This window comes from Crotalus tigris, unplaced genomic scaffold, assembly GCF_016545835.1.
Source record: "Crotalus tigris isolate CLP2741 ecotype Arizona unplaced genomic scaffold, ASM1654583v1 scf7180000017571.3126492, whole genome shotgun sequence".
Lineage (NCBI taxonomy): Eukaryota > Metazoa > Chordata > Lepidosauria > Squamata > Viperidae > Crotalus > Crotalus tigris.
The window spans coordinates 642,747-656,584 of NW_024096482.1; the positions used below are offsets into that span (position 1 = coordinate 642,747).

Genomic DNA, 13,838 nt, shown 5'->3' on the forward strand with positions numbered 1-13,838 from the left:
CGTTCGACCCCAAATGGGGTCGCGACCCACAGGTTGAGAACCGCTGATCTATAGAGTTTGCAAAACATCTTTAAAGGCAAACTACATGAACCCAAGAAAGGGCATAACTACCTTGAAGTGTTCCTAATATATCCTATATGTTTACTTGTGTGACTCTACCTGGCCTTATTTTGCACAATCAGGTTAGAAAACCCATGCAGGTAATCTAGTTCCATTGCTTAATATGTGTAAAATGTCAGGTACGTGCGCTTTGCCTTGCCTTGGCTATATATCAACAAAAGTTGATATAAAACAAGCAAAACAATGCAATATTTTTCTCTGTGCTTACACAAACTAATATTGTACGTTAACTCAAAAAAATACATATGAGCAGGAATTGGAGCAACTACACAATTCACATCAAATATTCTAATAATACTTTTCTTGAAATAAGTACTTGATGCAAATTACAACCACTTTCCATTATAATGCATACTGTGTGTGAAGCATGCAATTGCCTTAGAATATAATTGCAAATGTAAATGATTGGATCATAAGCACTGTTTATTTAATAAGGAGTTTGGAGGAAGCTGTGCATTGAACTATTTAGTTATCAGATTTACACTATATATTTGCCCATCAGAAATAAGTGATTACAGGTGGTATATAACAAAGCTAAAACACGGTCAATAAACATCCCAAAAAATTATATGTAGGAAATATACAGTTAGATTCACAATCTAAGACTGGTGGAAACTATAATTAAAGTCCTAATCAAGGTCCTAAGAACTATCAAGTATCTAAGAATATATAGGCAGTTCTAAAAAATTTTGTAAAATCAGGCTGTTCAGGTCTGATAAATTCAACTTTCTAGATATTGAAGTATCACTTTATTATTATCATGGTTAATTGTCAGTCATCAGGATGTTTAGATTGGATTTGATGTTTTTATCCACCTACCAAGTCCTTCCCAAGAACCTGGGATGGGTAGATGTTAATGTTTGATGGTACCAGAAGTCTCATTGCAGTATGTAAGCTGTTTTGAGTAAAGCTGCCTTTTGCAATTGACCGATGGTGAGTTTGTCAATGCCAATGGTATTTTAAGAGGTGCTCCAGTTGTTTTGGGATTGCATCCAAGGCGCCTATACTTTTGGTACTACCTTTGATTTCTTTTGCCATGGTCATTGACTTTAGAAGGCAAATGAGATCCAGGCAGAAGGAGAACATCATGGCTTCAAAATCTAAGCAACTGGTTTGGACAAAACTCAGCAGCACTTTTTCGTGCGGCTGCTGATAAAAACAGGATCGCCAACATGATCGCCAATGTCTGATAACGGATATGGAAGAAGAAGAAGAAGAAGAAGAAGAAGAAGAAGAAGAAGAAGAAGAAGAAGAAGAAGAAGAAGAAGAAGAAGAAGAAGAAGAAGAAGAAGAAGAAGAAGAAGAAGAAGAAGAAGAAGAAGATTGACTTTAGAATTCAAACATACATGCATCAGTCAATTTACTGGAAAATTCTGTCCTCCTACATTTCCTTACTTCCCTCCTCACCATTTCCTGTTCAGAGAACCATATCGCTCTACCAAATAGTGGGATTGGGCTAGCCAAATGCAAGAAAGGTAAATGAAAGAATAACCAAGACTAATTAATTCAATTGTGAAGAAAGATCAAAATAGATCCATGTTTCTCAAACTTGGAAACTTTAAGACACATGGATTTCATCTTTCAAAATTCACCATCTAGCATGAATTCTGGTAGTCAAAGTCCAGATGTCTTAAAGTTGCTGAGAAACACTGAAATAGAGTAATTTGTCTTTAACATTTAATACACAAACCTAAAAAGCAGAGATAAACTGCACACATATATACAATATATTTGCTTACCCAAATCTGTAGCTTAATTCTTTTTTCATTTTTGAAGACTGTTTTCACTTTGAAATCGATCCCAACAGTGCTTACAAAAGCTGAAGTAAAAGAATCATCAGCATAACGGAATAAGAAGGACGTTTTTCCAACGCTGCTGTTACCAATGATGAGCAGTTTGAACATATAATCAAAGTTCTGATCCGATGTTTCCTTTTGGCCATACCGGGTATCTTGCACAGATGCCATCTGTAGATTGCATATGAGGAAAGAGAGAGACTTTTTTTTAAAAAAAATTAAATGTTATGTTTGCTCCATGTAATTCTAAAATGCTTACATTTTCACCAGCCTTCTCAGCACTAAGTGCCCGAGTATTTGGGTAGAAATTGAAGGCGCTCTTAAGATATTCAAATAACCCAGATGATCATAGTGAATATTTTGATTTCAGAAAATCAGTGGCAACCTTCCCCTCCACAAGGGAGCAGTGCTAATTAATTCTGTTACCTGAATGCCAAAATAGTGTATAATCACAGAAGTGTTTTTAAACATTCCTAAAATAGCAACACAACCATCAAAATCAATTGCTATGAAAAGGAGAACAATTCTAGTGCCTATGCCAAAGAAGATGAAATGACAAAGCAATTGAAAAAGCAGGAAAAAAAATCTTGCTTAGTTTTGTGAATTTTCTCCATTCCATCTTGTTGCATTATAATCTTGTTATATCAAATTGATATTCTGCCTTCCCCTCCACAAACTTAAAATGGCATACATAGCATAATTTGTGTGTCTATGTGTGTGTGTGTAGGTGGCTTTGAGTAATGTTTGAGGTTATCTTAAAAGTAGGCAAGGACAGGAGGGTGGGTCAATAGCTATATATGGCTTAATTTCAATTGGAGTACAATTGCATTTTATTCATTTGTTATTTTTTTTACTTTTAGTTTATATGCCTTTCTATTTCCAAAGACACTGAATGGTATATAAATAGAAATAAATGAATAAATAAATAAATAACACGTTATAGCTACTGTTGATACACTTAATAAAGATATGGAATGTGTTCAAAAGAACTTCATGAAGAATTATATTCAGGAAATTGTTACCAAATGCAAAAAAATAGAAGAATAGCTGCCATCATTAAATGAGTCTTTCTAATAGATTGCCTCTGGATATTTAGGGTTTAAATTTATGTACATATGTATAAATACATACATCTGCCAGGATAAAAGATTTTGACTTTTAACTTAGCCAGTAGGAACATCAAAGAATATATTTTGATGTGACCTTGCTGAATGTTCACCCAGCTTTGGTTAATTCCTGCCATTGTTGAACTTATACCCTAAATATGTAAATGTATGCTCTGCTGAAAAAAACCTTAATAATTCTTCACTACAATGGAAAATAATTTGGTTTTATATTTTTTAAAAAACAGTAAAACATTGTGGTAAACTCTAATTCAAGGCTGACTGGGAAATTCAGGGAGTTGAAGTCTAGATATCTTAGTTGCTAAGGTTGAGAAACACTGTTCTAATTGATAGTATGTAGAGTTCTTGCACTTGCTATAAGTGTCAGATGTCCTCCTGTCTTTTATTATTAATTTTTTTCAATGATGATCTATATCTTCTCTGGCTTCCCACATTTCAATCAATAGTCCTAAGTGAAAACATAATAAGGAACACCTCCCATGGTGCCTTTTCAGTTGAGGAATATGGGCAATCAGGGAATTTGATCTTACATTAAGAGTGTACAAGCTAGATTGAATCCAACATGAAATGTCAGTCTGACCTGACAGTTCAGAAGCCTGTTTGAAGTATTGAAGCAGAAAGTTTGCTTTCTAAATCAAATGCATCAGTTATCCAGCTAATATTATACCAATGAGAACTGGTATAGCAATATTGGATGATTTCTTTGCTTTGCACAAATGCCAGGGAAGACTCCAATAGTGGGGGCTAGGTAATTAAAGAATAGGTCTGCCATGGTATGGAAATATAGGGTCATAAAAAAGGTAGTTGGCTGCCCAGTGGTTTGGATTTAATCCAAGGCCTGTGGACCACATTAGTGTGTGAGCATAGCTCCTGTCAGCCTGCAAGACTCTAAAACAGCTGTATCTTTTAGCAGAATCATATGGCAACTACTTTAAAGAGTTTCAATCTGGGGCTACATTGCTCTCTGAAGCAGCAGACTGAACTGAACCTGAAACAGAGTATAGCTGTAGAAAACACAACCATTGAAAAGGGTAGGTGGAATTTATGAGTTGGACTTTAGAAAACATATTAACTTAAAATCATTCATATCCTTCTTTCTTCCATGTAGCCCTAGGAGCCATATTTTATTCCTTACTCTCATTTTATCTTCATGGCAACCCTTGGAAAATAGTTGGACTACATGGATGCAACTGACTTAAACTTGCCTACACCAATGAAGATTTGAACCTAGATCTCTTCATTTCCAATCTGACAGAAAGCCAATAGAATATCCCTGCACTTATGGGAATAAATAGCTGATGGTGATATGAAGTATCTTGTTCTTAGCCTTTAAGCCCAGACTTTGAGTTTTCTGCTATTACAATATGAATGCTACAACAGAAAGCACAATTTCAAGGTGGTGATATTTTTCAAGTGCTGTTGAGTTTTTCAGTCCTTCTGTGTGTAATTGATCCTCTCTGCCTCCTTTTTGAAAACAGTTCTTAACTGGTAATATCTGCTTTCACTGTTGTGAAATTGGGATGCTTGTCTTTTATTTGTAGACAAATGCATTGCAAAGTACTTTAAAGAATGGGATTTCAGTTCTCTCTCTCTCTCTCTCTCTCTCTCACACACACACACACACACACACACACACACACACACACACACACACACGTCAGAGCATGCACAATCTTATTGTGCTGAGATAACCCAGGAGTAAACACAATAAACAGTGGTCTATATTAAATGGTGGTTTACATTACACTAAATACAATATCATACACCAGGAACAATGTATGTACATGTGCTAATACAGCAGGATCACAATTACAGCAGGAAACAGAAGAGAGGACACATCTGCGAAGTCTTCCCTTTTATACAGAGCTCTTAAACAGATACAGACTCTGCTTACTCTTAAAGAGACACAGACACTGCTCAGTCATTTCCATCATTACATCTTACATTACATCAGCTGGTTAGCTTTTAAATCATTACTTTGACACACATAATCAAGATTCACTACATGAAATACACTCCCACACATTTCTTTCATGGGATGTAACTACAGTATTCCCATCTTAAAGGTCTGTTTGGTGTTCACTTGCTTTCTCCCAATGATTAACAGCTGTGTTGGGAATAACAGGGTGGAACTGATTTCCAATAATAAGCATTAACTATAACTTTACCTCTTTGAATGATGTTGTTTGGACTGTTATACAAATGGACAGAAACTGACTGTACACAAATATGGATGATTGGATGATTATCTATAAAATTATTTCTAGGGTTCTAAGGTTGAAGACACAATCAGAATCTAGAAGGGATATTTCAGGAAGTCACAGAGAATAGTTTTCATTGAGGTAGTTAGAATGGCCTGTCCATTAAGTGACTTACATGCTGGATATGACTAGCCATTAAACAAATAGTTATCAGCATGGTCAGTTGATCCCTTTTCTAGATCCCAGAAAGGTTCCATATCTCTCAGCTTCTTTTTCAATGCTGGAGAAGTGGCAATACTTTGAATGTGGTCACCAATTATTTTGTTTTGGGATTCATTGAGGACCTAGAAGTTTCTTTGTTAATGCTTTGGTCTGTCACATGCCATGTTCCAGGTTTTTATTTATAATTAAAAGATTCTTTCAAAAAAGATTTTTAAAAAAGATGAGACAAATGTCTTGAAGAGCATCAAAAAGATGCTCAAGCCATCATATTACATAATCTTCATAAAGGTTGTGTTAAGCAGGTAAAGAATGATTCCTTGAAACTCTATTGCATGCAAGCAGAGGTAGTTATGGTAAAATTAACTTCATAATTAAGTATACAGATAGTCCTCAATTTATGACACTTGAGCACAAAATTTCTGTTAAGTGAGACATTTGTTAAGTGAGTTCTGCCCCATTTTATGACCTTTCTTGCCACAGTTGTTAAGTGAATCACTGCAGTTGATAAGTTAGTAACCCGGCTGTTAATGAATCTGGCTTCCCCATTGCCTTTGCTTGTCAGAAGGTTGCAAAAGTTGATCACATGATCATGGGACACAGCAACCGTCATAAATATGAACCAGTTGCCAAGCATTGGAATTTGGTCACATGATCATGGGGATGCTGCAAAGATTGTAACTGTGAAAAACAGTCATAAATCACATTTTTCAGTGTCTTTATAACTTTGAACGGTCACTAAATGAACTTTTATAAGTCAAGGACTACATGTATTGCATTATACCACTGTATATCTTCTGCAGTGAGAGATACTTTCCTGCTTATTGATTGCTTTCCAGTTCAATTCTGCATGATGGTTTAAACCTTTAAAGCTTTGATCTGCCTGGTAAGTAATAACAAGGGAGACAATTTGCCTCATTATCATTTTGCCTGGATGTTGAGACCTGTAGCTAAAACTCTCTGTATAATAAACCCATGTGCAAGGCTTTTCAGTTTAAGTCTGAAAGGGTAGTTTCTATACATTCTTGAATTGTTTTTTCTCAGACTATTATGATTGACCACACAATCAGGAAGATGTTTAGACTGGATTTGGCATTTTTGTCCAAATATCAAGTTCTTTTCAAAGACCTGGGAGAGGTAGGTGTTGTTATTCAATAATATTAAAGGTATTGTTGTAGGATGTAAGTTATTCCAAGGAAAGCTACTTTTGCAATTGACTGGTGGTGATGTTACCAATGCCAATGGTGGTTAAAGTGGTGCACCCAAAACAACCTAATACTATTGGTTCTATCTTTGCTTTCTTTTGCCACAGTTCTACTTCTACTTGCATGTCTTTATATTTTTTCCAATTCTTTCTCTTCTATTCTGCTGTTTTCTGGTAGTATGATGTTCACTATCTAGACTTTTGTTTTTCTTATCGACAATTGTTAAGTCTGGGGTGTTATGTGGCAGGTGCCTGTCAGTTGGAATTCTAAGGTCCCAGAGCAATTTAGCAACATTTTTTTCTTTTTTCTTGTAGATCCTTAATTTGAGGTAGAGTTGGGATGACTGGATGGAACTAAGCATGTAATGGTCAGATGTCTTTCCTGTTGCCTATGTGAAGTTTGCAGCAGATATTTTTTCTTTATGCTCTAGGAGAGAAACTCTGCCACTATCTGGGATTGAACTCTCAACCTTCTGAGTGGGAAGCCAGTGTCTTCCCTATTAGGCCATCAAAGTAGCAACAATGGTACATTGAAATATCTGGTGTCATTCGCTTGCAAGCAAGACCAATAGGACCATAAAACAGAGCAAGCAATAGAAAATAAAGAAGCTGACTGTAGTCAGTCTGCACGGTCATCTTACAGCTAACTAGGTGGTCCACTATTTCTTCAGCATCTTTGCAGAGATGGCATTTGCTGTTTGTCTCTCTTCTCAATTCCAGGTTTGTATGCATTTGTTCTTAAGGTTTGGTCTTAAGATCCATCCATCTTGCTCTTTCTTTAATTTCCCTGTTTTTACCCATTGCCAGTTGTTGCTATTGTTGTTCCCACTAGGGCACATTGGAAATTTTTGACTTAAGTTTTTTTTTCCTATTTTCCCTTCTGCAAACATTTGGAACTTCCTGGTCCTTTGCATGGATTCCTTTGCATGGATTATTCTCTTTGGGTTACAAAACACCGAGGTACCTGAATTTACCTGAGAATACTCCCACAATATTTAGTCAGTGTGCTGTGCCTTTATTGGTGATTTTTTTCCCCTTAGATTCCTTCAGTAGATATTTTTTAAAAATAAAAATACTTCTATAAATCTCTGGACTCTCCTGATGCCTCTGGCAAGGAGATCCTACTGCTTAGACTTTAATTCACATCTATATGTTGGAATAAAGTGCCAAATACTGTCATGCATTTATTAACTCATTGTTCTTCCAAACATTTGTACAACTTTGATAACTATGCCACTGTTCTGAACTCTCTGTAATATACCTAGAGGTTCTTCTATGGCCTAGGACACTCTTCCCCATAGGAACAATCTTTTAGTCACATATAACTACATAACATTTATAAATAAAAGAAAATGTAGTAGTTACCTACCAGATACCCAGAAGTCTGAGTTAATATTGATGCAAAAATGTTTGTTGCTGACTTTGTTAAAGAGACATTCTGTATTTGCATGGCAAATGAGACAGTTGTTCTACTGTACTGCCTCAGCATCGCTCATACAATAATAGGCTAGTGCAAGCATGCTGGCTTATACCAATATTTGTTATCTTCAAAGTGACCATTTATGTATTAAGGAGGCCACACATAAGACTATTTATCCATAGTTCATTTTCATTAAAGCATTTTTTCTCTGAATTTTAATAGCTGCATGATTCATGTTGAGGATCTTTGATCTCTGAAAGTGCATAAATTCTCCCCGGCATAATCTTCATTATGCTGGAACTAATACTAATTGTGGTGAAATTTCCTGACTCCAAGGAAACTTTTGTGACATCACCGTGACTCCTCATACCAATCATTATTTCTCTTTTCAGCCTGGCAGATGCCTAATTAAAAGCAGCTTCCTGTCAACCTTCCCATGTAAACCAGGCAGACATGAAACACAACCAGATGTTCTAACTCTACTTTACTGTAAGGCTACATTAACAGAATCTTGTAGGTCTGAAAGTACAAATCTCTTGCCACTCCCATAACAGCCCCAGAAGCTAGCTTCTGAATCAATTTTTCTGTCCATTATGCATCTGTAGCTATGTCACCTCTTAACCAACCATTCCCTAGGCAGCACTTCCTCACCCCACCTCTCAAAGCCTTTCTCTCATACCATTATACTTCCTCAGTTCCAGCTATCATATTCCATTGGTCACAATATTTCAAATCCCTTTCTGAAGGACAATTCATCTTCAGCTCCTTCTTTTCCAAGCATTAGAAGATCACAATGAGGAAAATAATATCAAATTATTAGAATGATGCTCTCTAATAATATCAAATTATTAGAATGATGACTTGTACAATAGGTCTATCAGAAATCAGGTTTTTTTGTAGATGTAATGTTGCTTCCCCATATTGCTGGACCAGCTCAAATCCTGACTGAAGATGTTTGAATGAGCCTGGCAACACACAACAGAGAAAAGCCCAGATCATTTAATTCTGAGATTCCATGTGCATTTTGAACATATCATAAAATTCCTGATGATGTGGGGGAAAAAGGTGAATGCAGGCAAAATTAACTAATCAGTTTTCAAAGTTTCAGAGTATTATACTGATCTCATTCATGCAAATGGGACCTCCCAGATACTGATTTTCCTCATCTGTATTTCTTTAATGAATGTCTGATATGAGCTATTTGAGGTAGCTACTGTTTCATCAGAAATAAAGAAAAGAAGTGTGACATGCTTATTGGAATCTTAGATGCCACTGGGAAGATTAGCCTCATAGGCTTATTCTGCCATGAAGCTGATAGGGTGTTCTTCAACAAACCTATGCTTTCTTGGCCTGAACCTACCTAAAAGGTTTTGTGAAAAAGCATAGGTTGATGAAAAATATCTTCAACTTTATGGAAGAAGATAGATAAAAATGAACAAATATTTCTATTATCCAAGGAACAGATCTAAGAAACCCAGGAGAGATCAGCAAATGTTTTTTTGGAATCCAAGTATCTATCCAATCTTGGCTGCCTTAAAAAAAGCAATGTAGAATGGAATGTGGTTAGTACTTGAATGGAAGAACCAGAATAGGACAACTAGGACAACCCACAATTGTAAGTTAAAATGAAAAATCAAAAATATCAGAGATGATGGCAAAGGCAAACCATACTGTTGTCAAGAAAACTACATAGAAGTGTTCATGAAGACGTCAGGAATCTAGCTCAACTTGCAATTTTTAGTTTTTTAAAAATATATAGCCACTTAAATTTTGGGGCAAATTTTAAAAGGAAAATTGGGTAATTTGGGGTGTAATCTCCTTGATTTACAATCATTGTTTATCAACCATTTGAAGTTACAAAAGTGCTGAATAGTACCTTTGACTGGTCCTCCCATGGTCATGTGATCAAAATTCATGCATTTGGTAAATGGCGTGTATTTACAATGATTACAGTGTTCTGGGGATCATTTGGTCACCATTTGGAAACCTTCCCAGCTGACTTCCAACAAGCAAAGTCAATGTGGGAGGGATGCCGGATTCATTTAATGATCATGAGATTCATTTAATGGCCATTGTAATTTGCTTAATGACCAAAACAAAATGTCTTAAAATTGGGTGTAATTCACTTAATGACTGCCTCACGTAACAACAGAACTTCCAGTCACAAGTTCTGTATCTGATAGTAAATAGCTATTTATTTAATGAGGCTCATTTGACAAAATCAAATGAACCCAATCAGCCTTTGATTTTTGTAAAAAAGGAAAAGAGATACTTTTCTTTTCAAAAAAAAAAGTAATCAGAAACCCACATCCCAACAAAATTCAAACTCATAATACAATCTGGAATAGCTTGAGGCTTGAATAATTATCTACATATTCAGTATGGCTGGACAGATCTTCAATAGAGTGTTCGATAAAACTTCAAATAATACTATCAAAGCAGGTTGACAAATCAAAGTGGATATTTTAATGACCTCTGCACGCCTTCTGTGCATGCGGAGAAAACCTTGTAAAGCAAAGCAAAGCAGCTGGTCAGGTTGAATCAGCTCACTTCTATACTGTATTTTATTTTGGGACTCTCAGGCTGATTGACTCAATTTTCCAAGTTGAGGTACTAGAATCAGATAGTCTTGAATTGGAACTGTGCTGTTTTGATAGGTCTAATTTTCAGCAGAAGAAATGGGAGGAGGGAGAGGTTTTAATGCTAATCAGAAGTACTTCGCCTGATTGCATTTTTTTTGTATCTCAGAGAATCCTTGATACGCTGTAATTATAATTATATAGCAGACATGCAAATTTGTATTATTAGTCTCTTTCAATCCTCCACAGCTTTGTTTTGACAGTTCTGTTGCATATGGTTTATATAAAATCAGTGCTTGTACTGCTCTGAGAAGCAGCAAAAACTTAATTCTTATTTGCATAATGCCATTACAGCAAGACTTGTGTGTAGAAGAAAAGGATCCCCTTCAACAATATGAACAGGTGTGTCTTCAAAAACATCAGAATTGGGTTTTCTGAAAAAGGTCCTCTCATAAGTTTGTTGATTCCAACACTGAATATACTTAGCTGTGTTATTTAATTTCTAACTAGTAGTGGAAGCCTGAGAGGTAAAATTATTGCAACATCACTATGATTTCTTTTCCTAAATCCTTCTTTGGTTTTCTTTAGCATCCTTTGTTTATCCAATTTTGGTGTAATTAGTGGTGCAAAGCAATCCTGCTAAGTGAAAAACTCTTGCCTGTTTTTGCTGCTTCCAAATCTTGATTTACTTCCTAGAATGCCTCTCTGTGACTATTTCTCTTATTTCCTTTAAAGCAGGAATCTCCAACCTTGGCAACTTTACGATTTGTGGATTTCAACTCCCAGAATTCCTCAGCCAATCATGCTGGCTGAGGAATTCTGGGAAGTGAAGTCCGCAAGTCATAAAGTTGCCAAGGTTAAAGATCCCTGCTTTAAAACATTCCTTAAAATTGTTTTTTTTTCCCTGGAAAGCTTTTGCTATAGTCTCATCCCAATATTTACTGCAGCTAAACCAAATGATGAGTAATTGAAATGATGATATAATACCTTGTTTCATTTACCTCCATTTTCAATTAATTTCCTTGTGTCTTTTAAACCTACAGGATACATATAGAGAGAGCAGGGAGCTCTATATTTTTAAAGTAATGTTGATATTATTGATAATGCCATGTGAAACCAATGTTCTTGTTTTACTTTAACGCCACAATTTTGTTTGTAACCTAAGCTTAGAAAAATTATTCAAAACTAAATATGAGTCCAATAAGATTTTTCTTACTACCATATAATATGTATATAATATATTGCTGTAGTATGACTGGCTAATCTTATAGATTTTTACTCAAAAATAATGTAACATTAACATGTTTTCTGAACAGATGCAATTCTTGTAACTAATCCAGAAGCAAAATAGGCCTATAACTTTCATTTTTTTTACTATAAAATATCAGTAATATTTTTATTTTGCTAAAGGGATATAATTCGATTTTTTTTTAAAAAAATATGTTGTGCCTAAGTAAAGGTATATATAGAAATAATTCTGTTAAAAAATTGCATTTTGACCTTAGATGAACAGTCTCTAAGGAAACATATTTGTCAAACTAAAACCTTGTAAATATTCGGTAGCTCATAATATTTTGTAAATCTGTTTGCAAAATTTCTAATACTAGACAGTATTATTTGTCAATAGGTATGATACAACTACTAAGCAAGCCATACAGTAAAAATCCGGAAATTAACAAAGCATCCCTATGCATATCTGCACTGAAGTCCCATTAGGCCAAGTAATACTGTAGCACAAACAGAGCATGGCTGCAATATTCAAATGGCCACTAGATAGTAGTAAAGAGATAATGGAAACTCTTAACACTATTTTTCCATCTAGTGGCCATCCAGAATTTTCCAGCCAAGATCTGGCAGCAGATCATCACTCATCAAAGTTCCATCAATATATAATGTTAATGAAATATTAAGATAGCAAACTATGCTTACCTATAAGATTCATTCAGCACAATAGGATTTTCTTTTGACTACATGTATAACTGACTGCATCCTGCATAACACATAGTCAGAAATTAGACCTAGTATGTTCACGGGTTACTCCTTAAGTAAAGGATGGCTACCTGAATTTGGAGACTTCATGTAGGAATGAAGGGAGGAAAGAAGGAAAGGAAGAAAGGTTCTATATACAAAGAATAATAGTAGAAGCTCCTTTCCTCTATAGTGTTAAAACACTAACTAATGATATTCTGTTCTTGCCCTCAATCAGCCTTTGCAAATGGAGTTGTCAGTTCTATCAATTGCTTTTAGTCTTCAATGCTCTGAATTCCTCAGTAATCTCTGAGTTAATGCCTTGCTGTCCTTAGTCAGCCAAAGAGAAGAAATGAAAGAATCAGAATATTTGAGGAAGACACAAGGGAAAACTGACACACAGTGTTTGCGATGGGAATTAACACGTGATGTTTGCTTGAGTATCGTCCGTCCTTTTTTCTCCCTCTTGTTTGCAAATTATATCTCCGAATTACGCAACCACAGGTTCCTGTTTTGTGTGCCGCACCCCTTCCTCATAGCCGCTGTCCTCTCCCCGCGATCGTGTGAATGTGCATGCCCAGAGTTCTTTTAGGAATATTCCCAGTTCCCCTTTGGCGTGCTACTAACCTGCATAGCAGCTTCGTGCCTCATTATCAGCCACACGTCTTCCTCTCTCCGCTTTCTTCCACCTCCGGATTTACTACCGCTAGGATCCAACCAGCAAATCAAGCCCAACCAAGCCAGACTATACGCCCGGCGCAAGGCAGGAGCAACAGCAGCGAACGACACGCTCAGCTGCTGTTCCGCCAAGGATCCAGCGCAGACCGATCAGCACGGGAGCTGTCCACCGTGTTATTCCCCCTCCCTCCCTTCGCAACGATCTGTGGGAGTTGTAGTCAGAGCCGGCTAGGGCTGGTGCCCAATCGAAGGGGAACCTTCGTTACCCACAACTACGGCTCCCAGTGACGCTCGCGCGCCTTTCGCTTCACCCTTTCATCCTCTCCCCAATGTAATCGCTCCATGGAAACGGAAACAAGGGTCTCCTCGGCTTATAGTTTCCCAGCTGTTGGGCAAGTCTTTGCTTGGGCTGCTGCTGGCTGAACTTTCTGAGGAAGAAAAATAAAGCCTTCATCCCAAAACTGGGGTTTCTCCATTAGACTAGGTGGAAGTGAAGTGGACCTCGCCCACTTCCCACGCTTTCTAGCCG

General features: G+C 36.5%; 1 protein-coding gene across 3 annotated transcripts in view; it reads right to left on the minus strand.

The window, feature by feature from the left end:
* Positions 1-13,838, minus strand: part of LOC120313376 (ras-related protein Rab-3C) — an 81,859-nt gene that overhangs the window by 67,245 nt on the left and 776 nt on the right. The window contains exons 1-2 of one of the 3 annotated variants that reach the window (XM_039355267.1): positions 13,259-13,789; positions 1,860-2,087 (exon numbers count right to left, since the gene is read on the minus strand). In XM_039355267.1, the coding sequence (XP_039211201.1) occupies positions 1,860-2,087; positions 13,259-13,282 (252 nt within the window). In that variant the 5' untranslated portion in view covers positions 13,283-13,789. Of the gene's footprint in view, positions 1-1,859; positions 2,088-8,033; positions 8,313-13,258; positions 13,790-13,838 lie in introns of those variants that run through there. The other 2 variants (XM_039355257.1, XM_039355277.1) reach the window with 2 other exon arrangements.